Raw genomic sequence first — 27,470 nt, forward strand, 5'->3', positions numbered from 1 at the left:
TAAACCTAACTTATATCACCGCCGGGCGATCAGGGGGCTAAACCTTTATTAGGTAATAAACGGCGGGTGCCCTGACACTATAAAAAATAAACTAACTAACCAGCGTCACCCGTAACAGTTATACGGTGATCAGTGGTGAAAGGGTTAATTAGGGGGCAATCAAGGGGTTAAAACCTTTATTAGGTAGTATATGGGGGTCCCTGACGCTATAAAATGCTGACGGCGAACCTAAATATTTACCTCCCTAACTAGCATCACCAGTGACACTAATACAGCGATCAGAAAAATTATCGCTTAGTGACACTGGCGACGGGGGGTGATCAAGGGGTTAAAACTATTAGGGGGGGTTAGGGGGGTATCCTAGACCTAAAGGGGGCTAACACTAACTGCCCTACCACACTGTCACAAACTGACACCAATGCAGTAATCAGAAAAAAAACAAAAAAAAAAAACTGCTTGGTGTCAGTGTGACGGGGGGGGGGGGGGGGGTGTAAAGTATGCCTGGCATGTTCTACTGTGTGTGTTGGTGTAACTCACTCTGATTTCTTCTCTCCTCGGCACCGGAATGGAAAATACCGAGCCGAGGAGAGATGACATCACTTCCTCTGCCCGTGCCATTCTGCCGCAGTATATCTGCATTAGGCGGTCGGCAAGTGGTTAAACACTAAACCTTTTCTGACATTTGTTGGTTTCAAGTTAAAATCATTTTTTTTTTGCTAGAAAATTACTTAGAACCCCCAAACATTATATATATATATATATATATTTTTAATAGAGAACCTAGAGAATAAAATGGTGGTTGTTGCAATATTTTATGTCACACTGTATTTGCGCAGCGGTCTTTCAAATGCAATTTTTTTGGATAATGTGAAAGATTTTACGTTGCAAGAATCGTGATCTTTTTATTCTAAGCAAAAAAATTGTGATTCTCAATTTGGCCAGAATCGTGAGAGGATAGATAGATAGATAGATAGATAGATAGATAGATAGATAGATAGATAGATAGATAGACACACATACACACAGTGGGGACGGGAAGTATTCAGACCCCCTTAAATTTTTCACTCTTTGTTATATTGCAGCCATTTGCTAAAATCATTTAAGTTAATTTTTTTCCTCATTAATGTACACACAGCACCCTATATTCACAGAAAAACACAAAATTGTTGACATTTTTGCAGATTTCTTAAAAAAGAAAAAACGAAATATCACATGGTCCTAAGTATTCAGACCCTTTGCTGTGACATTCATATATTTAACTATTTAACTCAGGTGCTGTCCATTTCTTCTGATCATCCTTGAGATGGTTCTACCTCTTCGTTTGAGTCCAGCTGTGTTTGATTATACTGATTGGACTTGATTAGGAAAGCCACACACCTGTCTATATAAGACCTAATGCCGGCCATACACAGTTCAAATTTCGAAAGAATTTTCTTTCAAAAATCGTATCTCAGAATTTTCGTACGAATTTCGCACCATTAGTGGGCAGCAGCAACTGCCGATTTTCGTGCGGAAATTAAATTTGAGGAATCGGACATGTTGGAAATTCTTAGAAAAACTAACAATTTTCTAATCAATGATGGGAGAATTGTGCGAGAAATGTAATAAGAAAAGAAAATTTACGGAGAGAAAAGAAAAGAAGATTCCCGGCCATGAAAATTCTTTTCTGTAGCAACATGAGGTGAAATTGAAGGCTTGGTCGGCCGAATTTCGAAAAACAATTGGTGAACTTTCTGATTTTGAAAAGAAAATTAGTTTGAAATTCAACCATGTATGGCCTGCCTTACAGCTCACAGTACATTCAGAGCAAATGAGAATCATGAGGTCAAAGGAACTGCCTGAAGAGCTCAGAGACAGAATTGTGGCAAGGCACAGATCTGGCCAAGGTTACAAATAAATTTCTGCTGCACTTAAGGTTCCTAAGAGCACAGCGGCCACCATAATCCTTAAATGGAAGACGTTTGGGAAGACCAGAACCCTTCCTAGAGCTGGCCGTCTAGCCAAACTGAGCTATCAGGGGAGAAGAGCCTTGGTGAGAGAGGTAAAGAAAAACCCAAAGATCACTGTGGCTGAGCTCCAGAGATGCAGTCGGGAGATGGGAGAAAGTTGTAGAAAGTCAACCATCACTGCAGCCCTCCACCAGTCAGAGCTTTACGGCAGAGTGGCCCGACGGAAGCCTCTCCTCAGTGCAAGACCCTCCTCAGTGCAATGAAAGCCCGCACAGAGTTTGCTAAAAAACAAGATGGTGAGAAATAAGATTCTCTGGTCTGAGACCAAGATAGAACTTTTTGGCCTTAATTCTAAGCATTATGTGTGGAGAAAACCAGGCACTGCTCATCACCTGTCCAAAACAGTCCCAACAGTGAAGCATGGTGGTGGCAGCATCATGCTGTGGGTGTGTTTTTCAGCTGCAGGGACAGGACGACTGGTTGCAATCGAGGGAAAGATGAATGAGGCCAAGTACAGGGATATCCTGGACAAAAACCAGAGTGCTCAGGACCTCAGACTGGGCCAAAGGTTTACCTTCCAACAAGACAATGACCCTAAGCACACAGCTAAAATAACAAATGAGTGGCTTCACAACAACTCTGTGAGACTGTTCTTGAATGACCCAGCCAGAGCCCTGACTTAAACCCAATTGAGCATCTCTGCAGAGACCTAAAAATGGCTGTCCACCAACGTTTACCATCCAACCTGACAGAACTGGAGAGGATCTGCAAGGAGGAATGGCAGAGGATCCCCAAATCCCCCTTAATGAGGAAAAAAATGAACTTAAATGATTTTAGCAAATGGCTGCAATATAACAAAGAGTGAAAAATTTAAGGGGGTCTGAATACTTTCCGTCCCCACTATGTGTTCATTGTTTACACAGAGTTTCCAGTGTCACCTGCTTGCTTTCTGGACAGTAAACGTACAGTATGAAGATGCTTATTCACTGGCTATTGAGAAGGTTAGAAGGAGATACATGGAACAGAAAGGTGCAAAGTTGAACCAGGAAATGGTGACACCTCTTACCACGGGTCGTATAATAAGTGAAACCTAAAGCAGAACTTGAGAAAACATTTTTTTCCCATGTGCAGTGGGGCTGTGCCCACACGGATTACCTGCTCTCTTTGTTCTAGGGGAGAGAACAGTGAAGATATGCTTACCTGACCTACCAATCTTCCCCACACATGACCGATCCGTCACGCTACGCACCAGCAGTCTTGAAAATGGACTATTCCTGAGGTTAACATTCTCAGAGCACGCTCCATAGACAGGAACAGTCCACTGCTGGACCGTGGGGAAGCACGGTTTTCTGGAGGGTCAGCAGATCAGGCGAGTATGAACTTTGTGCTCACCCCTAGAAAGAACAAGTAGTTTGTCCATGCAGTGTGGGCACAGCTCCACTGCATGGGAGGAAAACAATTTGCCCAGAGTTGGGATTTAAACCGTGTCCCAAAACGTTGGGGGTAGTTTAAGGTTAAACCTCTTTTCTTCTAATTTTAATAAGTGTCATGTTCAGGAAACCAGTGGTGAGATGATCTGAGCTTTGTGACATGGTGCATTATCCTGCTGGAAGTAGCCATCAGAAGATGGGTACACTGTAGTCATAAAGGGATGGACATGGTCAGCAACAATACTCAGGTAGGCCGTTGTGTTTAAATGATGTTCAATTGGTACTAAGGGGCCCAAACTGTGCCAAGAAAATATGCCCCACACCATTACACCACCACCAGCCTGAACCGTTGATACAAGGCAGGATGGATCCATGCTTTCATGTCTATGCCAAATTCTGACCTTACCATCTGAATGTCACAGCTGAAAATCGAGACTCAACAGACTAGGCAACGTTTTTCCTATCTTCTATTGTACAATTTTGGTGAGCCTGTGCAAATTATAGCCTGTTTCCTGTTCATAGCTGACAAGAGTAGAACCCCGTGTGGTCTTTTGCTACTGTAGCCCATCTTCTTCAAGGTTTGTTGTGTGTGTTCAGAGATGGTATTTTGCATACCTTGGTTGTAACGTGTGGTTATTTGAGTTACTGTTGCCTTTCTATCATCTTGAACCAGTCTACCCATTCTCCTCTGACATCAACAAGGCATTTTCGTCCACACAACTGCCGCTCCCTGGATATTTCCTCTTTTCTTGGACCATTCTCTGTAAACCCTAGAGATGGTTGTGCGTGTAAATCCCAGTAAATCAGCAGTTTTTGAAATACTCAGACCAGCCCATCTGGCACCAACAACCATGCCACGTTCAAAGTCACTTCAATCCCCTTTCTTTCCTATTCTGATTCTCAATTTGAACTTCAGCAAAGTCGTCTTTACCACGTCTAGATGCCTAAATGCATAGAGTTACTGCCATTTGATTGGCTGATTAGCAATTTGAAGCAATCGAACGGGTGTACCTAACAAAAGTGGCCGGTGAGGGTATATTAGAGTAAGCTTGGGTGCAGACTGAAATTTATGCCCAAAGATTGGCTAATAAGCTTGTGATGTGTATGAGAAGGTCATTCGGGGCATGATTTACTCAAATAGTTTACTGACAATAAACAAATAAATGGAGCTTACAGAGAAGTAAAGAAGTACTAGTAGTCTAGTTCTATGGGGTACTTATAGATGTGTGGACTGCTTTTCTGCTTGTAGATTTCACTTATTATGCTGGACATTATACATGTACTTTTTTTAACCTGGCCATATTTAATGAAGAACTGTAAGATCTTCCTGTTGAACCTCTGGTTGTAAAAGTTGTCTTATCTAGTACAGAGATCTCTGTAATATTTCCTTGGGGTGAAAAAAGTATTGAAAAAATAAAAAAACTAACTTCTTTCTACCCGGCCACTGCATATAAAAGGTCCAATCACAGCCATCATGTAATGTAAATAGAGAGCCGTTGCCAGGTGATCGGCTCTACTTCTCCTCACACAGAGCCTGTCAGTGAGAAGGAGAGCGGATCTGTGCTGTGAGCCGGGGATCAGTGTGTATGAGTTTTGTTTACAGCTTTTTACATACTTATCACCCAGCTAGTGTCCCCAAAACAGTGTGCCCACACAGTGAAAAACACCTGTCACATATCTGTCCCCGTAAACACCTGCGCACATCTGTCCCCGTAAACACCTGCGCACATCTGTCCCCGTAAACACCTGCGCACATCTGTCCCCGTAAACACCTGCGCACATCTGTCCCCGTAAACACCTGCGCACATCTGTCCCCGTAAACACCTGCGCACACCTGTCCCCGTAAACACCTGCGCACACCTGTCCCCGTAAACACCTGCGCACACCTGTCCCCGTAAACACCTGCGCACACCTGTCCCCGTAAACACCTGCGCACACCTGTCCCCGTAAACACCTGCGCACACCTGTCCCCGTAAACACCTGCGCACACCTGTCCCCGTAAACACCTGCGCACACCTGTCCCCGTAAACACCTGCGCACACCTGTCCCCGTAAACACCTGCGCACATCTGTCCCCGTAAACACCTGCGCACATCTGTCCCCGTAAACACCTGCGCACACCTGTCCCCGTAAACACCTGCGCACCTGTCCCCGTAAACACCTGCGCACACCTGTCCCCGTAAACACCTGCGCACATCTGTCCCCATAAACATCTGCGCACATCTGTCCCCGTACACATTCGAGCATATCTGTCCCAATGATCAACATCTGTCACAGTAATCTGTCAACATGGCTAAAAAATTATTCAGCAGCGAGGAGGCTTTCCATATACTCCATTCCATTGTCCTGGTGCTCCAGGGCTTTGCCGTTGCCAGGCAATTGGCTCTCCTTCTCCTCACACAGAGCCTGTCAGAAGACAGAAGAAGAGTGGATTTGTGCTGCGAGCCAAAGAACAGTGTGTATGAGCTGTTTTTTACAGCTTTTTACACACTGATCACCCAGCTAGTGTCCCCAAAACAGTGTCCCCACAGAGTGAAGAACACCTGTCACACGTCTGTCCCAGTGAACATCTGCGCACATCTGCCACACAATAGCTGCACCCAGCTATTAACAATGGCAGCATCCTCATTTCATTTAATATTACACCAGTATATTAACTGGAGATTAACAGACTTGGAAGAAACATAGTGTTCTGTAATTCTGAAACTGCTGCATGCTTCATAGTTTGAAGATAATTCCCTTAAAAGGGACTCAAAACAAAAACTTTTTTTTTCTTTATTTAGCTTTTTAAAGATCATAAAAAGTTTAGGATTTCTATAAGATTTTTTATTGTCATCTGTGTGGCCATTGTGGAATTTCCCTTTACTTCACGTCCCGGTGCCCACAAAGGAAAAGAGGGAAATCAACTCCAATGAGAGCACAGATAGCAATTAAAAAAAGCAATGGTCCCTACCCTTCCTCACTCTTCTAAAATAAAAAATAAATGCTATTTGTACCTCACAGAGCAATAGAACAAGTATATAGTTTTGTATAGTTTATTTATTTCTTGACATTTCCCACTATGGATGCTGTACTGCAATAATTATATCTTACTCGTAACATAGCTAAAAGTAGTTCGTCATATTCATCCTGACTTGTACCATAGCGTTAAAGACGTTTAGTATCTTATCTGTGTTGCTTCCTCATTTCTATTAAAGTATAACTAAAGGCAAGGAACAAATGGCTGCACACCACCGCGAGACACAATCCAATCGCCAAGTTTATTTACACCAATGTCAGACCTGGTCCACAGAGGGGTCAGTTTGGGTATTTTTTTACTGACAAGATAGCCGTAGTTTTGGTTCCTGAGTATCCTGTTCCCCCCACATTTTACCATCTCCCCAAAATGCACAAGGGGTTAAACCCACCGCAAGGTAGACCCATCATTCTGGGCATTGGTTCACTAAATGAAAAAGATTGGGACAGTGGCTTGATGAATAACTGCAGCCTTTAGTAGTACAAATTTACAGATATTTGAAAGATACTAATCACCTTTTAAACATCATGGGTAGTTTAGCCTGGGAGGACTGCCTTGCATGGGTGACATGTGATGTGGCGAGTCTATATTTGTCCATCTCCCATGGTTTGGCAGTACATGTGGTGTCCTCCTATTTGGAACATTATACAGATCTGAGAGTTGAAGGTCGTATGTAAATTTTGGATGTATTGGGAGTATTTACTGACCCATAACTACTCCTCTTTAATGGAGAATTTTTTCCTCCAGCGATGTGGTGCTGCAATGAAATTTTGCCCTCACTCGCCAACCTTAATATGGGTCGTGCATTTATGGTGGTGAAAATCCTTTTAGGCCATACATTAAAGCGGTTGTGTCCCCCAAGCCCCCCCCCCCATACTTACCTAAGCCCGATCCTGATCCAGCAATGCGCATAAGAGCTGCAGCTCTCCCAGTTATGTTCCTCCTTATTGAACAGACTGATAGCAGCGGGAGCCATGCAGTTGTCAATCAAATTATATGACGAGCAAGGGGACGGAGCCGAGCCGCCCTGTGTCAATGGATGCAGACAAGGTGGCTGGGGAGCGACCCCACACAAGTGCTTCCTATGGGGGCACTTGCCAAAGAGGAGGAGCCAGGAGCACCGGTGGGAGACACTAGAATAGGAGGATCGGGCTTCTCTGTGGAAAATAATTTCACAGAGCAGGCAAGTATGATAGGTTTGTTATTTTTAAGGAAAAAAAAAAACAGAAAAAACTAAGATTTAAGTACAGTGACCATCTTAAATGCGTAGTTGATGAACAAAATCAACGATCTCAATACATTTCATGGTTATCTTAATGACAACAAAAATCTGAGTTTTGCCTGCAACATGGACACAAAAAAACGAAAACAAAAAATGTCCAGTGTTAATATCACTTCAAATTTATATAGAAAGACCCTTTATGGTGATAACTTGTTGCTGGCCCAGTCAGTTCATCCTAGACAAACGATAAAAGGCATCCAAGTAGGGCAATTTCTACAGGTACATAGAATTTACAGTAATAAGCAGGATTTTGAGAATGAGGCATCCTTGTTATATCAATGTTTTATACAAAGAGGGTACCCAAAGTGGATGATAGTACAACACTAAAGGGAATAAAATGTATAAAACAAGGTTGACTCTTTACTTCCTACAGAATGGAGTTTGGTGAGATTAAGAAAATTACAAATACACATTTACCCATTTTATTTGAAGATCAGGTATGCGCAGAGGTGTTGAAAGATGATATTAAATGTGGTACCAAGGAGAGAGCTCGCATTGGGTAAATATTTGTCCCTCAGTTTTTCCAATCCTGTAATCCAATCTACCACATGGTTGCACTTCAGGGGCAACTAACGAGGTGGGTATTTTGGTGGCCCTAAATGTACAAAAATTACAGGGGGGTGACGCTACCCATTCTTCTGTTAATCGCAAAATTGGTTCTTTTAATTGAAATACTGGTCAATATGTTGGAAGAAGATTAGACGCCTCAGGGATCGTTTTATGAAGTATTGAGAAAAACCATTCCACAAATGTAGTCCATCACTTTGAAGTATATTTGAAGTATCTCTATTTGCCCTGTTTACCATTATCACTGAAACTAGTGAAAGTAAAAGAAAATCCCAAATTTGGGGTTGCCCCCAAAAAAAAAAAAATATATATAATAATAATAATAATAATAATAATAATAATAATAATAATAATAGGGGAAATCTTCCAGTGGGGGCACTAGTTGAGGTGACCTGGGGTTCCCTAAGGAATTCCATTAATTTGCAGGGATTTATTCTCACTTCCTGTTTGGCTATGGAAAAGGAAGTGAAGGAAAATCTCCGCAATGGGACACATATGATGAAAAGAAAATCTATAAGGGGTTATAAAACCCTTCCTTACTCTACCCAACATGAAAAAAAACATTTTTGCCTATAGTTCTACTTTAATGCTCGCTATGTGGGCAATTTGTCTGTGGTATCAGTTCCAGTCATAAAAGGGTTCGCACCCCCAACAATGGGAGGTCTTTTGGATTTTTTATCAGCAGACCCACATACCAGATGGGCTTAATGTTGTATGGGATATTAGCCATTTTTATGAATGATTTAGCAAGTTTTGACCTCCGTCCTGCCCGGAGGACATTTTCAATTGTGTTTGCATGCGTTTCTTTTTATGATACATATACTGGTAAATTCTTGATTAATTTTTAACTTTTATTTTTTTGACTACCAATATTCACTTGTTGTCTTGGATACCTTAGTTTGGGTTTGTTTTGTATTGTGTATTGTCTCTATATTGTTTTTAAACAATGTCTTGCTGGCGCTTGTCAAGAGGGAGTTAAGAGCGCTAATTGATATATGTATCAGGTGCTTCATTTGTGTATTTAAGCAGAGCTCTTGACTTATCCTTGTTATGAATAAGCACTTGTTTGTGTGAAACATGTTAACGGCACTGCTTATCCTGGCACTGTCAGTCTGACATTGGTGTAAATAAACTCGGCAACTGGATCGGGTCTCGTGGTATGCAGCCATTTGTTCCTTTCCTTCAGTGTTTACGGTGACGATCCCCTGCACATAAGACCGGATAAGCTATACACACCTGGAGCTGTGCCTCTCTTATTAAAATAACAAAAAGGCAAAACTTTTTTTTTAGTTTTGGATGAAGTGGAGAGGGATTAGAACCCCTGTCAGCTTTTTTTATTGCTGTCTGTGTCCCTGTTAAGGAGATTCACCATCTCCATTTGTCCTGTTTACCATTATCATTAAAAGTGAAAGTACAGTGCCTGCAAAAATATTCACCCCCCTTGGCATATTTCGTGTTTTGTTGCCTCACAACCTGGAATTAACATGGATTGTTTGACGATTTGCATCATTTAATTGATAGAACATACCCACAACTTTGAAGATGTTTTTTATTTTTTATTGTGAAGCAAAAAACAAATAGGACAAAATAACAGAAAAAGTCAATGTGCATAACTATTCACCCCCCTAAAGTCAATACTTTGTAGAGCCACCTTTTGCGGCCATCGCAGCTCCAAGTTGCTTTGGATAAGTCTCTATGAGCTTGCCACATCTTACCACTGGGATTTTTGCCCATTCCTCCTTGCAAAACTGCTCCAGCTCCTTCAAGTTGGATGGTTTGCGCTTGTGAACAGCAATCTTTAAGTCTGACCACAGATTTTCTATTAGATTGAGGTCTGGGCTTTGAATAGGCTATTCCAACACATTTACATGTTTCCCCTTAAACCACTCAAGTGTTGATTTAGCAGTGTGTTTGGGGTCATTATCCTATTTGAAGGTGAACCTCCATCCTAGCCTCAAATCAGACACAGAGTGGTACAGGTTTTGCTCAAGAATATCACTGTATTTAGCACCATCCATCTTTCCCTTAACCCTGACCAGTTTCCCAGTCCCGACTGATGAAAAACATGCCCACAGCATGATGCTGTCACCACGTTTCACTGTGGGGATGGTGTTCTTTGGGTGATGTGATGTGTTGGGTTTGCGCCAGACAGAGTATTCTTTGATGGCCAAAAGGTTCAATTTTAGTTTCATCAGACCAGAGCACCTTCCTCCATACGTTTTGGGAGTCTTCCACATGCCTTTCTGCAAACTCAAAACGTGCCATTTTGTTTTTTTGCTGAAAGTAATGGATTTCTTCTGGCCACTCTGCCATAAAGCCCAACTCTATGGAGCGTACGGCTTATTGTGGTCCTATGTACAGATACTCCAGTCTCTTCTGTGGAACTCTGCAGCTCCTCCAGGGTTACCTTACGTCTCTGTGCTGCCTCTCTGATTAATGCCCTCCTTGCCCGGCCCATGAGTTTTGGTGTACGGCCGTCTCTTGGCAGGTTTGCTGTTGTGCCATGTTCTTTCCATTTGGTTATGATAGATTTGATGGTGCTCCTAGGGATCATCAAAAATTTGGATTTTTTTTTTATAACCTAACCCTGACTTGCACTTCTCAACAACATTGAGAAGTCACCTCATAAGGACAATACAGAGAACAGTAGCTAACGCGTTTCACATCAATGGATGCTTACTCATAGCTATGAGTAAGCATCCACTGATGTGAAACGTGCTAGCTACTGTTCTCTGTATTGTCCTTATGAGGTGACTTATGTTGGATTTTAACAATTTATAATAAAGATGCCTTCTTTCGGAGTGGGCCAGTCCAGGATTTCTTCATTTCCATATATAATTTTCCTAATTTTACTTCACCAACTTACACTATTGTGTTGTGATCCATCACATAGAATTCAGATTAAAAAAACATTGAACTAAAGGCTCTAATGTAACAAAATAGGTAAAAAGCCAAGGGGGTGAATACTTTTGCAAGGAACTGTAAATGTAAAGAAAACCACAAATTTTGAGTTGACTCCAGAAAAGTAAAAAAACTCCAGAAAATCTTCTATTGAGAACACTAGTTCTGGGGGTCACCAAAGGATTCCCATAACTTGCAAAGATTTCCTTTCACTTCCTGCTTGACTATGGGACAGGAAGACTATGGGACAGGAAGTGAAAGGAAATCTCTGAAAAAGGACACAGATGGCGAAATAAAAAAAATTTAAAAAATCAGACCGGACAGGAATTATAACCTTCCCTTGCTCTATACAAAATGAAAAAATATAAAAAGTTTTTCTATAGTTCTGCTTTAAGTTTCAGGAAGTGTCAGCATTTATATCCACACAGGTAGCAGATACTTTAACCACTTCAATACAGGGCACTTACACCCCCTTCCTGCCCAAGTCAATTTTCAGCTTTCAGCGCTGTCACTGTTTAAATGACAACTGCGCGGTCATGCTACACTATACCCAAAAAGAATTTTTATCATTTAGTTCCCACAAATAGAGCTTTCTTTTGGTGGTATTCAATCACCTCTGCGTTTTTTATTTTTTGCTAAACAAATAAAAAAAGACCCAAAAATTTTGAAAAAAAAAAAAAAAAGTTTGGTTTGTTTCTGTTATAAAATGTTTTAAATAAGTAAGTTTTCTCCTTCATTGACAGGCACTGATAAGGCGGCACTGATGTGGCACTTGTTGGCACTTATGGGTGGCACTGATAGGCATCACTGATAGATGGCACTGTTAGATATCACTTATGGCACTGGTAGGCATTGGGGATGGGCACTAATTGGCAGTTGCCTGGGCACTGATTGGCATTTCCCTGGTTGTCTAGGGTAGCATACCTGCTGGTCCAGTGTGGTGGCATCCCAGGTGGTCCTGGGTGGGCATCCTGGTGGTCATGGGTGGGCATCCGAGGGGGGGCTGTGCTGATAAACAATCAGCAAAGACCCACCAGTCAGGAGAGCAGCCGATCGACTCTCCTCTACTCGCGTCTGTTAGACGCGAGTGAGGAAAAGCCGGTCAACGGCTTTTCCTGTTTACATCATGATCAGCCGTGATTGGACACGGCTGATAACGTGGTAAAGGGCCTCCGTCAGAGGCTCTTTACCGAGATTGGTGTAGCGTTGTGTCGGACTGACACACCGCACCACCGAGAGCTGCGATGGGCGCCCCCATGGGCGAGTGAGAGCGGTCGTTCTGGGAGGCCGTAATATGACATCCACCCAGAACGAGAGCCACCCCACCCAGCCGTCATTTGATGGCCGGCGGGCAGGAAGCGGTTAACAATCAACATGGAAACAGATGTTATCGTCAGAAGAATAGGATGGGATGGAAGTGAAGAATTGGCATGGATAAGTTACAAAATGTCTTCAACATTACAGAACAAGCCCAGTTGAATGTGACTACTACTAGCTATACCAAGACCTCTATACAGTACATGAGAATCTTCAGGTTCATTCATAAGATGCTGAAATTTGGTTACATAGATGTAAGGTAGAACATTTGTACTTCAATAGATGACTTATGGTCACTAATAAAAACATAGCAAAAAAGCAATGTTTAAAAAAATGTAGCAAGGAGAATCCCCAGCAAGAATAGAGGAATACAGAACTTAAGGCTTCATGTACACTAGAAGCTCCTAAAAACTTGGAGTTTAAGAGCTTTTTGGTGCTTTTTTCCAAAGCTCCTAAACTCAACTCCATAAAAGCCTGTGTGTCCATGTACACAGGCTTTTAGGATCGTTTAAGAGCTGCTGCGGTTAGGAGAGATTCAAGCTCCCCCAACCTCCCCCTCCTGAACGTGGAAGAATCAAATTCAGGATAGGAATATTTTGACCGCCTATCGCAAAATGCGGCAAAATCTTGGCGCGATTTTGCCGCGCTTTGCGGCAGGCGGTCATTATAGCCTATGTGTACATAAAGCCGAATACAGGTTCTCTACTGTATCCAAAATGAAATCCAAAAAAAATCGGCCTTGCCTCTTGCCAGGGATATCGACTCTTTAAGTCCCTTCTCCTGCAAGACTCCCCATCTGATCATGTCCTTTAAGCAGTCTACAAGGTTCTCGGAGAAACTTCATCCTGACCCCCCAAAATACACCACGAAATGGGCGGCTGACCCCAATGTCTCATTCACCTCCGACGAATGGGACAAGTCCATCTCGCCCATCTCTGCCAACTAGGGCTCAGGAGACAAATTTCAAAATTGTTTCACGTAAGTACCACTTTCCGAATTTACTACACCGGATTTACCCGTCTGTATCAGATGTGTGCTGGTGCTGCCATGTCGCTAGGGGATCCTTACTTCATGTCTGGTGGGTACGCGCTTCTATACACAATTTTTAGGATATGGTCTTGCGGCTTTATAACACTGTAGCTGGGGTGACTACACCCAATTCTCCCCAAATAACCTTGATCTCCATGCTTTCAAGTACTTTCAAACGTATCAAAAAAAGCATAGTTTGGCACTGCCTGAAAGTGGCTAAAATGGTGATACCTCGCCATTGGCGGATGACTCAGGTTCCCTCCTTGGTTGAGTGGGTTACAAAAATGGTCCATATGAGGAGGATGGAATCCTTTCTGGCTCATGAAGTGGATACCTGTGAACATTGCCACCAAAATTGGCTCCCTTGGAAGATGTTTTGCGAATCCTCTGAGCCACAATACCTCCATGCGGGACAGAGGTAAACCCTAGCCCCAGTGTACGGATATGTTTTTGTATATACATTTTTAATTTTTTTTATGTTTTTGCTACCCTGTACGATACATCTGTACCTTTTTTTTGTATTTGTACACTTTGTTTTGTTATTGAAAACTTTAATAAATTAAGATTGAACACAAAAAAGGGCCTTGGAGTTCATCTTTAAAATCATAAAGCACACACTCCCGAAATGTTTGCCCAATTACCTGTGAATGTTAGGAATGGTTTGTTTATGTGGATCAAGCAGTAATCAACCTTGACAGGTCCTATAAAGGCCTTTATTTTTAAGGCTTAATGTACACAGGACGTTTTTACAACCTCTCCTGAACGATTTAACTTGACAGATAGTAACCCACATTTAAAACGTTCATTTTGCTGCGTTTACATGCCACGTTTGCGTTTAGAAGCGGTTGCTTTTTTTAAAAAATAGCCAAAAATTAAAAACGCCTGTAAACAAAATGCGGCTAAACGCGTGTTACCGCTTTTAGCCGCGTTTAGAAGCATTTGGCGCTTGAAATGCCTCTAAACTCAGCGTTTGAACTCATTTTTTTGCTTTCCGAAAAAGGCCTCTAAACTCAAATGCCTAGAAACAACTATAAATGACCCTGTGTACATGTACTGATAAGATCACATAGAGGAGAGTTCAGGAGCAGTTGAAAAAAAATGCCCAACTGCTCCTAAATGTCCGTTTAGCAGCAGCAGTGTACATGAGGCCTTAGATACCTGAAAAATGCCAACAAGGTTTTTGAAAGAGGATAAAATTACTATAATGACATCACCACTTACTTTCTGAAGAAGTTCAGATTTAGGGACGGACATCATTTTGGTCAACATTTCATCAACACTGCCAACTGTTTTTTCAAAGGCCAAAAGATATTCATGGATCTCTGAAGGGTATTCTTCAGAATTCAGGTCCCCGTCAGCCATTTTGTCCTGTGGGAAAAAGGAACAACACAGACGGATCCATTTTTGTTTCCCAAACTCAAATCAAACAACATGAACCTTTTTGTCATCACATACTAGAAACCCTAATAAACTTTTTCCCATAAATATAACCAATTTATGTTATTAGCTTTCACAGCCAAAAACAACACTAATTGACACGCTGCTACAATATTTTAGGTCTTTGAGTGATTTTTTTCCAAGCAGTTGGACACCTAATTTAACCACCTGAAGCATTACAGCTGTATGTGTTAGCGGTTCACTAAGAATGTTATTTAAAAAATAAATTCACTAGGCTACGCTAAACTAACAGAAACAAACTAAGGAAAAAATGCTCTAAACTGGCACAGCCAATGCCAAAGTCAACATCACCGCGGCACGTTCACACCGATAAAGGCTGCCAGAGAAACAGACCTCACACACATAGCCCAGGTACCCGGAGGGTAATCCTGTTCTTAATCCTTTAAAATGATTGAATTAGGAGAGGGAGAGGCTGGTAAGAAATACTGTTGAGATACTATAACAGGATGAGACTGGAACAAATTGAGAAAGACTCATCACGTACACAACTAGCAAGTGCGCACTTTTCATTTGTTGTAATAAACGTAAGAGAATGGCACAAATCCAGTTGGCAGAACAGGGGGGAAATTTGCATTCTGCAGATTCTCCTAATGGCAGGAAGTTCTTTTCCTATTTAAATACATTTTTCTTTGGTAAGGTGGGTTGACAAATTAAAGTATATTTCGGAAATGTTGAGTAATGGGTCACTAAAAAAGAAAACAAAATGCTAATCTTGTACACTTTGTCTTTTTCAAATGATATTAATACCTTGACTTTAAAGCGGATTTCCTATATAAATAAAAATACGCATGAGCTGTTTTTACCATTGCTGTATCACAGATGAACTACCCAATCACAGTCCCGTTTTTAGTTTTTTTTTCCAGGTGTAGTATAGATCACTAAACAGACTAAACCAACATATTGTTTTATTGTTGATACCGTTCTTAAATCTTGTGAGAATGCACTTACCATATAGCAGCACATTCTTGCAAAATTTAGTATCCTTGGGTTTCCCAGAAGGCTGCAGGAAAGCGACATTATCAGCACCTAGCTGAGTGGGGCAGAAGTCAGGAATATGCTATAGGCTTCTTCCTTTTTACTTTTTGTTTTAGCGATCAACTTTATATGGAATTAAATAGAGGTTAGGCGTTTTTTTTGTTGAAGGTTGCTTTAAAGATGAATTCCAGGCACGGTATATTTTTATATCATTTCTAGGACACACACGGGTCCCAGAAGACTGCGGAACCATTTACAAACTGCAGCGCAACTCGCACTTGCACCTTTAGGAAACCAGCAGTAAAACCAGAAAGGTTTCTTGCCGGTTACTCTTACCCAAGATGCCCGGGACCTGCACCCAAAGCTGATTGAAGAATCGGCTCGGGTGAGGACATCGCTGGATCCCCGGACAGGTAAGTGTCCTTATATTAAAGGTCAGCAGCTACAGTATTTGTAGCTGCTGACTTAAAAAAAAAAAATGGGGGGGCGCGGGGTGGAGAGAGTGAAGCTCCTCTTTAAGGCTGGGTTCACACATATTCGATCAGCCACGATCTGCATTTAAAAAGGGTGCTGTGCGTCTTCAGTTCCGATTCAGGCGTGAATTCCAGCGAAAATTCGGACCGTATTCACACCTGAAGCGGTGATTAGGGACGCCCCGGACCAAATTCTGTGAACCAAGCCTAAGAGATTTTTTGTCCCACCATACTTTTGATTTCCGAGGAAGCACTGCTTGTGTAATTTACAAGTTAACAACTTAATTGATCGAAACACGCCATACTTCTTTTTGCAGTGACAACTGGCGTCATCCAATCAAATTTTGAAAAAGATTAGAATTTTCCAACCCTATTCAATGAATAGTCAATGCATTTCTCTAAAACATTTTAGGCAATTTTGTAGTTAAGCAGATTTCTGCTCGGTTAGATGCTCCTGAGGGCAGGAAAGATGTTGGGATCTCCATAAAGAGCACCTGTCACATGGGAATTTGTTAACCCTTTGTGATAGTAATAAAGTTAAAAAAAAAATTAAAATATTGCCCTACACACACGCAAATGCGGCCCAGGGTGCGCACGTTTTTATCCCATGATCACTCCACACGTGAGGTATCATTGCAAACGTCAGAGTGAGAGCAATAAATTCCAGGACCAGAGCTCATGGTTAACTCCAAACTGATGACCAGTAAAGGCTTTTAAAGGATCACCTGTGGATATTTTTCAGTACTGTTGTTTTTTACAATATTGTGGGTGCACCGAATTTTAAGACCTGGCATATTTGGTATCCATTTACTCAACGCTACCCCATCTTTTATATTTTGCCAATAAATTGGTTATTTTCCTGGGTTTGTGTGCACTAAAATTCATTTTAACATACTTTTTCTTGAAAATATGCATTTGATAAACAGTTGCACAAATATCATGTGACATAAAAAAATGCAACCATTATCTTTTTATTCTATGCATCCTCTACTGTTAGAAAATATGTAATGTTCTGGGGGTTCAAGTAATTTTATGACCAAAAATGCTGATTTTTACATGTGCGTGAAGCAATGAAAAAAACTGCACTAACGCTGAAGTGGTTAAATAAACTGCAGTATAGACAGAAAAAAAAATTCTGGCTCTTCCAAAGTTCAGAAAGGTCACATTGCGTCTATTGTGCCAGTTTTATGTGCACTGGAGAAGAAAGCGTCCTTCATTGGTAGGCACATTTCATTTGCCCAGGATATGGCTTAAATTAGATGAATAACCACATCAATGACACTGAACAATGACTGGCTGAGTGTAAAGAAAGTAAACTAAAGGGAAACCCTCCTACTTGGCTAAGAAATCCATTGAGCAGGTTTTGGGCAGAGTGTCAAACTAAACTGTACAAATCTAATCTCAAAGCTCTCATCTGTGCATAAGATGAACCTACAAGAATCATTTCTGGCACCGTAGAGCTTTTAATCCACCGGAAGGAAAAATACTATTATTTATATTTATATATATATATATATATATATATATATATATATATATATATATATATATATATATATATATATATATACATACATACATACATACATATATATACACACACACACACACACACACACATACACACACATTATACAGTATCTCACAAAAGTGAGTACACCCCTGACATTTTTGTAAATATTTTATTCTATCTTTTCATGTGACAACACTGAAGAAATGACACTTTGCTACAATGTAAAGTATTGAGTGTACAGCTTGTATAACAGTGTAAATTTGCTGTCCCCTCAAAATAACTCAACACACAGCCATTAATATCTAAACCGATGACTTTTCATAACATCCCGCAAAGCACTCCGCCCCAGTGTCACACAGTAATGAAAGAGAGGCGGTTTTCAGGCACTTAGTGGCTATTTCCAGTGCTAAAGCGCCTAAAAACCACCCCAGTGTGAAAGGGGTCTAAGTTCTTAAAACGGAACTAAAGCCTCCTCCCCTGTTCAGCTAAGGAAGCTGCCATCTTAGCCTCTGTTTAAACTGCAACTGTCAAGGATGCCTACCTACATGTTCCAATTCACTTGGATCATCAGGCATTCTTGAGGTTCACAGTAGTCGTCGGAGGGAAGATTTTTCACTGGCAGTTCAGAGCCATCCCATTCGGGTTAACAGCCAGCCCAAAGGATTTTTACCAAAATCCTAGCAGAAGCAGTAGCCTTTCTGCATCTCCAGGGTATAACTCTGATTCCCCACCTGGACGACCTACTGGTCTCTGGACCATCAGTTGCCCAAGTCAGATCAGACACCAACAAGGTCCTAGAAATCCTGGGCTGTATAATCAGCATGGAAAAATCCTCCCTCGAACCAGAAGAAAACAGGTCAAGACCTTCCTAGGCTACCTAGTAGACACCAAACTACAGAAGCTCTTCTTGCCAAAAGGACAAGGTGGCAAAACTAGCTTCATTAGTGGGAGTCCTGATAAAAAACCCCGTCATGCTCCAGAATTGAGGTGCTAAGAACCTGGGCCTGATGTCAGCGAGTATACCAGCCATCATTTGGGCGCAACTTCACTCAAGAGTCCGGATGGCATCCAACTACAGGGAGCTCAAAGCGGTGGGAGAGGCCCTGGAAACCTTTCAAGAAAACATCATAAACGAGGAGGTTCAGATCAGCTCCGGCAACGCCACTGTTGTAGCTTACCTAAATCACCAGGGAGGCACCAGGTCCAGACCCCTCCTGGAATTATCCAAAGAGATCTTGGACTGGGCTGAAGGGAAGATTCTCTCCATGTCAGCTGTCTAAAAAAAGGGACAAGCAACACCGAGGCGGACATCCTCAGCCTTCAGCCGATAGGGCAGGGGGAATGGGAACTGAACCCTGAGGTATTTCAAAACCTGGTGCAGCGCTTTGGAAATCCAGAAATAGATCTGTTCACCAACCGACAGAACAGAAAGGTGAAGAGAATATTTCTCGATTTCCCAAGAGAGGGAGTCAGAAGTCTTAGACGCCCTAACTCAGACCTGGCAGTGCAGGCTGGCATACACCGTCCCACCCCTAGCACTGATTCCGCAGGTCCTTCAGAAGCTCAACCAGTCCCCAGGCCAGCTCCTCCTGATAGCGCCCTGGTGGACAAGGAGAGCTTGGTTTGCAAGCATAAGATCCATGGCGGTGGCAGAGTCGTGGAAGATCCCAAACAGGCCAGATCTTCTCAGGCAGGAGCCAGTACTACACCCAAGGCCAGAATTTTTCCAGCTGATGGCCTGGCTAGTGAAAGCTAGATCTTAAAGCGTAAGGGCTGCTCAGAGAGAGTGATATGTACCTGAGCAGAAAACCAGTGACTAAGAAAATCTACTCAAAAATTTGGAAGACTTTCTGTTCCTGGGGTATAGAAAAACAGAGGACTTCCACCACTGTTCCGGTTATCTTGGAGTTTCTCCAGGATGAAGTAGAGAAGGGCCTAGCAGTCAGCACACTTCGGGTACAGATCGCAGCGCTCTCGGTCTACCTTGATACAAAACTAGCAAAGGAAGACCTCATTAAGCGATTCCTGGTGGCCAGGGAAAGGATTTCCCCATTCTCCAAAGGCAGTTTCCCACCATGGGATCTGACAAGGAGTTATCTAAACAGCCATTAGAACCTATAGAGGAGGTTCCTTTTCAGTTTCTAACCTTAACATGATAATTTGTTAGCAATTACCATGGCCAGGAGGGTTGGGGATCTACAAGGGCTGTCCATAAAGGAACCCTTCCTATTGATACAGCCAGATAGAGCCACCTTCAGGCCAGATCCTTTGTATCTACCAAAGGCAGCATCCTTATTTCATAAGAAGCAAGATACAACATTGCTGTCCTTTTGTGTTAATCCAAAAAACGAGAAAGAAAATAAATTTCATTGCCTGAATGTAAGAAGGCATCTCCTTACCTATTTACAATGAACAAAAGAGTTTAGGAGATCCAATCAACTATTAGTTTTATATGCTGGGCCAAGGAAGGGACTTCAGGTTTCTAAAGCATCAGTTTCAAGGTGGATCAGGGAAGCTATCTCCCTGGCTTATGAGAGTTCTGGGGTGTTCTGGGGTCCCAGCACCAGCAAAGTTTAATGCCCATTCAACCAGGTCACTAGCAACTTCCTGAGCTGAAAAAGCAGGAGCCTCCTGGGAACAAATCCGTAGTCAGGATACGTTCCTGAAGCACTACCGTGTGGAAGTGTTGTCACAGGAAGACTTGGCTAGAGGTCCGCGGCACTGGTCATTTTCTGTCTGCGTCGCCATTTTACAGAAGACCAGTTAGGGAAGAACCAAGAGGCGGAGCTCCATTTCTATTGGCCGCATTCTTGCCACCCAGGCTCCGCCTCCTGGTTCTGTAAAAGGCACGGAGAAGAGCACAGTGTGTCCTGAGCGGCGCCAAGGCCTGATGGAGAGTCCTGGGTCCCGGTGCCACGCTACCCCTGTCTGACTAAGACTCAGTTGTCTCTCTCACTGGCTGCCTCCTATCACATCGGGCCGCCCGGAGAGTCAGTGACAGTCTGAGCAAGTAACTCTCCGGGCAGGTGCATGAATGAAGGGGCAGTACTCCTGGGGCACCTGATGTAAGGAGGAGGGACTCTACCGGGGGCACCTGATGTAAGGAAGAGGGACTCTACCGGGGGCACCTGATGTAAGGAAGAGGGACTCTACCGGGGGCACCTGATGTAAGGAGGAGGGACTCTACCGGGGGCACCTGATGTAAGGAGGAGGGACTCTACCGGGGCACCTGATGTAAGGAGGAGGGACTCTACCGGGGGCACCTGATGTAAGGAGGAGGGACTCTACCGGGGGCACCTGATGTAAGGAGGAGGGACTCTACCGGGGGCACCTGATGTAAGGAGGGGCACCTGATGTAAGGAGGGATTCTGCTGGGAATGCCTGATATAAGGATGGACTCTGCTGGGGACACCTGATGGGAGGCGACGTGGCAAGTGACACACTCGGGGCTCCCACTTTTGTGGGTGGGGGGTGGGCCCATACAACATTTTACTATGGGGCCCTGTGATTTCTAGCTACGCCCCTGCTTACCGGTAACGTTATTTCTACAAACCTTCCAGGACAGCAGGCCTACTTCCCGCCCTATGGTGGAGGGAAAATTAGTTTAACACTAGGTGGTGAGTACCTATGTGGAGTGATTCTCCTTGTGATCCGATTCAGGATTACTTTATTACAAACTGGGGATGAAGGGGAAGGGTGAGGATTTTTAACAAGCTGTCAATTGATTGTTTTTCCTGTAGGGAGAAGCCCTCATCTCTCAGGTGTGCCTCCCTGGAAAGTTCGTGGAAATACCGTTACCGGCAAGTCTAACATAGGTTTTCACATTTATTAAAAACATTCACAAGGATATGATTCACAACTTGTGTGAATTTTTTTGAACAAATTTTTGATACATATACCCCATAGTATACCTCTTCTACTATACAAAAAAACCCTTTCTTAAAACTTTTTGTTAAGGGCCAAAGTTCCATTTTTACTGTCTTTTTGAAAGCCAAAATTTAGCTAAATAGACAGAAAAATCACTTCAAGGGACATAACTTACAGTTAGGCCCCTTTCACACTGGGGTGGTTTGCAGGTGTTATTGCGCTAAAAATAGTGCCTGCAAACCGACCTAAAATTGCCGCTGCTGTTTCTCCAGTGTGAAAGCCCGAGGGCTTTCGCACTGAAGTGGTGCGCTGGCAGGAGAGAAACAAAACTCCTGCAAACAGCATCTTTGGAGCGGTGAAGGAGCGGTGTATTCACCGCTCCTGCCCATTGAAATCAATGGGGCAGCGCGGCTATACCGCCGCTGTAGGTTTAACCCTTTTTCGGCCGCCAGCGGGGGTTAAAACCGCACCGCTAGCGGCCGAATACCGCCGCAAAAACTACGGTAAAGCGGCGCTAAAAATAGCGCCGTTTTACCGCCGACGCCCCCCACCGCCCCAGTGTGAAAGGGGCCTTAGTATCATGTGCCCCCTGTGTTGACTATTCTTGCTTTTGGAGAAATCTTCATCTTTCGTATCCCTGCCCCCACCCTGCCTTGCTGCTTCCATAGCAGCGAGGGTTACTACAGCTAAAGGGCTGTCAGGAGCTCTCATCAAGAGAGCCCCACTATGTCCGATCCACCAATCAAGTCATACTACAGCTCCTATGAATGACACAGGATCTGTGAATGGAGGAGGCAGAGCATCAATCATCCACCCGTCCTCCGTTCATAGACCCTGTGTCATTCATAAAAGTTGTAGTACGACTTCTGTAAAAGGTGGATCTGGCAGGAAAGGGCAGACGTAGTCAGGATTTTTCAATGGGAGCGCCTGATAGCCCTGTGGCTGTATTAACCCTTGCTGCACTGGAAAATTATAGTGGTGGGCAAGATGAAGGTTTCTCCTATTTAAAAAAAAAAAAAAAAAAAAAAGGAAGGAGGGAGGAATTAACACAAGAGGTGTGAATGCAGCCTTAGACTTTAAAGCAGTAGTAAACCACTGTTTTTATTTATTTATTTTTTTGGATGTGCTATGGCAGATCCCTCCATATTACCGTATAAACAATACAGCAGAGAACTTTCTGCAGGACAATCCCCCAAGTCCTAGCAGACAAGGACAGCGCAAATATCACTGCAGCAGTCATCACACAATCAGCAATGCCATATTTTCTCACAGCAAGCAAGTGTCCTCCCAGATTTTTGGGAATGCTGGTAATGAAGTGCAGATATTAATATAGAGAAGATACATGTAGTGGCTGGAGGAGCTGAATTTGAATAAAAAATTAAAGGTGGTGGGAGGAGGGGAGTATCTTCTTGATGTTAGCTCAGCATGTCTCAATCACACCTCACCCTCAGCATTTAAGTGAAAATAAGAGATCTGAGGTCTTTTTGACCCCAGATCTCATGTTTAAGAGGTCCTGTCATGCTTTTTTTTTCTATTACAAGGGATGTTTACATTACTTGTAATAGGAATAAAAGTGACACCATTTAAAAAAAAAAAAAAAAGTGTAAAAATAAAAAAATAAAAGGTAAAATAAGAAAAAAAAAAATGTTTAAACGCGCCCTGTCCCGCCGAGCTCACGTGCAGAAGCGAACGCATACATGAGTAGCGCTCGCATATGAAAACGGTGTTCAAACCACACATGTGAGGTATCAGCGCGATCGGTAGAGTGAGAGCAATAATTCTAACCCTAGACCTCCTCTCTAACTTAAAACACTTAATCTGTAGAATTTTTTAAACATCAGCTATGGAGATTTTTAAGGGTAAAAGTTTTTCGCCATTCCGTGAGCGGGCGCAATTTTGAAGCGTGACATGTTGGGTATCAATTTACTCGGCGTAACATGATCTTTTCACAATATAAAAAAAATTGGGCTAACTTTACTGTTGTCTTATTTTTTTATTCAAAAAAGCGTATTTTTTCTAAAAAAAAGTGCGCTTGTAAGACCGCTGCACAAATACGATGTGACAGAAAGTATTGCAACGACCGCCATTTTATTCTCTAGGGTGTTAGAAACAAAATTATAATGTTTGGGGGTTCTAAGTAATTTTCTAGCAAAAAAAAAACTGTTTTTAACTTGTAAACAACACATCTCAGAAAGAGGCTTGGTCCTTAAGTGGCTATGTAGCACAAGGGCCTCCCTGACTGCATACTAATGGAGTGGACTGTTTAGGTCTGCCCTCATCGCTTCGTTAAATATAAAGAAGAATGTACAGTGTATTTCCAGCTCAAGTCTCCATTCCCATGAACAATAATCCCCTATGCACAGTTCCCTTTTCTCTACATTGCCTTACCTTCGTCTTCCAGCATACAGACAGCATGTAAAGCCCAGCTCTTCCTTGTCTCACAGGAAATACATCATCAGCACGAGGGCAAAGCATCATGGGAACTGTAGTTCTTCCCTGCACACGCCATAAACTAACACTATACAGTCACCTATAATGTTAAACTACCCCGCAGACCTAATGATAAGACAAGCAGACTGTATTTAACATTCTCTGTACATAGCTGAGGATACAACTACTGTGCTCTTCTGTACGTTCTCGGGCATTACTGTTACTGTGGAAACAGCGTCCTTAACTACAGAGACTTGAGATAACTTAAAAAAAAAGTGTACTTAGTCAGGTACGCGAGTTTTAGAGGAGCGGCCATTTTGCCGAAGGCCAACTATAATGTAAATATATAGGATTATCTATAACAGCATGGCTTCCCTGCTGGAGCCACAAACTGCTCAAGGGAACTTTAGATAGTCTATGCTGACAACTGACTGCAGACACTGGATACAGAGAAGTGATTTAGTGTATGTCTTTGTATTTACTACACTTTTATTGTATGTATTTGTTACTACACTAATATTGTATGTCTTAATATTTGTTACTACACTAATATTGTATGTATTTGTTACTACACTTTTATTGTATGTATTTGTTACTACACTAATTATATGTATTTGTTACTACACTTTTATTGTATGTATTTGTTACTACACTAATATTATATGCATTTGTTACTACACTTTTATTGTATGTATTTGTTACTACACTAATATTATATGTATTTGTTACTACACTTTTATTGTATGTATTTGTTACTACACTAATATTGTATGTCTTCGTATTTGTTACTACACTATTATTGTATGTACATATGTTATTGGAACATGTGTCCCTATTAAGGGCCGGTTCACACCACAATTTCTGCTTTCTGGATGCGTTTGTGCATGTGCGTTTTTGATGCTTTTTTTATGCATGTGGGTGCGTTTCTTCCCTCCTTTTTTTGTTCTTCATCTCAATTGAGTACATGTGCATTCCAGTGCCTTTTTTATGCTTTTTGCCGCATTCCAGATGCGTTCCGTATAGAAAAATTGCAACAGGTTATACTTTTGTTGACTGCACTGGTGTAAACTAGGGCCACTGGAATCAATGTTAAACACTGTCCACGCATTTTTGAGCACTGGACTGTATCTGGTGTGGACCAGCTCTTAATAATGTACCTTTTTCTCCAGTTCTGGTGACAAATTTTTTGGATTGTCCCTTACAGTAGTCACCAGAACAAATAGACGGGGTGAATCTCCCCACTGGGGACACAGGCACCTATAAAAAAAAAATGGCTGAGTTTCTATGCTTTCTCACTCCATAAAAAAAAAAAATAAAAAATTAGGACACTTAGACAACTCTCTAAACCTGGCTATACATACAATTTGATCCTACAATCTCCTTAAAGAGGAAGTAAACCCTGATGAGTTTTACTTCCTTTTTTGTTCCCTGCAAAGTAAAAGCATAATGTGCTAGTATGCATCGCATACTAGCACATTATGCGACACTTACCTGCAAACAAAGCCTGTGCGGTCCCCGCTGAAGGCCACATCCATGTTTGCCCATCTTCCTTCCGGAGCCGCGGACTCAGACGCTGTGATTGGCCGGAGTCGAGTTACGTTACTCCCGCACATCTGTAAATGGTGGTAGTGCTAAGGGCCCCAGTGGTCAGTGTGCATAGGGGAAAACATTCAGAACAGGACCCAGAAAATTGGGGTTCTCTACTACAGTGATTGTCAGCCTCCCCAGCAGCCCCTCACATAAGACATTTACATACTAAACTGGACAAATGTAAGCAATTAAGAACATATCTGGGGTTCAGCTTTAAGCCATATCCTACCCTATCTAATATTTTACGTACAGTCAACTAGGTCTAAGAGATCTAAATCCTTACCTTATCAGGATGTAGATCTAAGGTTAGCCTTACACACAATCTGAATCCAACCCCAAAATCCAATCCCACCATGACACCACAGGTGACTCTAATGTAAAGAGTGCTCATTCACCAGATAACTATGACCCCTTATAATAAATAAGCAAGTCAAAAAGCACTTTTTTTTTACAAAAGAAGAACTCCACTCCTCCTCCTTAGCCATCACCATCCAGGATGCCTGGAATACTGTTCTCTTCTCCTCTTAACAGCCAACTAAAAGAAAAAAATTTATTGTGCAGGGTTTATTAAAGAAATAAAATAAAATAAAAGCCATGCAACAGTTAGCCCACTTAAATTAAAAAACTGCCTACATCTGCACTCATAATAACCGGTCGTTACAGTAAACAAGAAACTGCTGTTCATTCCCGTTACCAGATATGACATTACTAAAAGTGACGTGTCGAAAGTGTTGCCTACGCGTTTCATCAATTGATGTATTCAGATGGTTGTAAACCCTTACATAGTCCCAGTGAAGTGACTATCCTCAGTTGATACACAGAGATGAAACAAATCCTTCTACATAAGCTGTACCTGTCTAAAAACACACAGATCAAATGTTTTGTCTCGGTTCTAGCAGACAGTAGGCAGGGATCTGACATCACACACACTGCAGAACATAGAGCACAATGTTCTCTGATATCCCATAGCTGAGTGGAGGAAAGGGACACAGCCCCCCTCTAATAGACTAAAAAAACAAATACAGAGCTAAGACTACGATTTACCTGGTGTGTGCTTAAGAGGGGTGGGCTATCTCCCTCTAGGCTGCTGTGTCAGGAAAAACTGTCAGAAATGGCTCATGCAGGTAGCAGAGATGAGACTGATCAGAGAGGAGCCACACTCTGTGCTTTGGATTCAGGCTAGCACATACTATAGTGGGATGTGCTTTGCTTTGAAGTTTACAACCACTTACCAAAACTATGTAATATGAGGACAAACCTATAAAAGCCAATCAATTTTTATCCAATAGCAAAGGCCCTTACAGTACATAGTTGTTGGTAGATTTACAGGAGATTACACAATCAGATTGTATAATGTATGGTCAGCTTCATATTGCTTGACTTTGTGTAGATGAAAAAAATTGCCTTTAGTTCTACTTTAGGAAGTTAAAAATACAGCTTAGGAACACTGGGTTAGCTATATATTTAGATTAGAAGTTTGAAGTTTATCATTTTTTTTGTCATTTCGGATAGGGTAAGGGAGGGTTATAATACCTGTCGGATTTTGTTTGCCATCTGTGTCTCCCACTGGGGAGATTTCGCTTCACTTCCTGTCTTATAGCCACAACAGAAAGTGAAAGGAAATCCCTCCAAAGTGAGGAGATCCCTGGTTGTCATCAGAAGGAATGTCCCTTT

At 42.2% G+C, this 27,470-nt stretch overlaps 2 protein-coding genes across 3 annotated transcripts in view; one reads left to right on the forward strand and one right to left on the reverse strand.

Moving 5' to 3' along the window:
- The window catches only part of C1D (C1D nuclear receptor corepressor), a 74,649-nt gene extending 50,327 nt beyond the window's left edge, over positions 1-24,322 (reverse strand). Inside the window, exons 1-2 of the mRNA XM_073628216.1 lie at positions 24,165-24,322; positions 14,712-14,858 (exon numbers count right to left, since the gene is read on the reverse strand). Of these exons, the coding sequence (XP_073484317.1) occupies positions 14,712-14,858; positions 24,165-24,254 (237 nt within the window). The 5' untranslated portion in view covers positions 24,255-24,322. The remainder of the gene's footprint in view (positions 1-14,711; positions 14,859-24,164) is intronic.
- Positions 24,323-24,547: 225 nt separating this feature from the next.
- The window catches only part of LOC141140751 (uncharacterized), a 133,920-nt gene continuing 130,997 nt past the window's right edge, over positions 24,548-27,470 (forward strand). For both annotated transcript variants that reach the window (XM_073628217.1, XM_073628218.1), the window contains exon 1: positions 24,548-24,670. The gene's annotated coding sequence lies outside the window, so the exon portion shown is untranslated. The remainder of the gene's footprint in view (positions 24,671-27,470) is intronic.

The sequence above is a fragment of the Aquarana catesbeiana genome, linkage group LG04 (assembly GCF_042186555.1).
Source record: "Aquarana catesbeiana isolate 2022-GZ linkage group LG04, ASM4218655v1, whole genome shotgun sequence".
Lineage (NCBI taxonomy): Eukaryota > Metazoa > Chordata > Amphibia > Anura > Ranidae > Aquarana > Aquarana catesbeiana.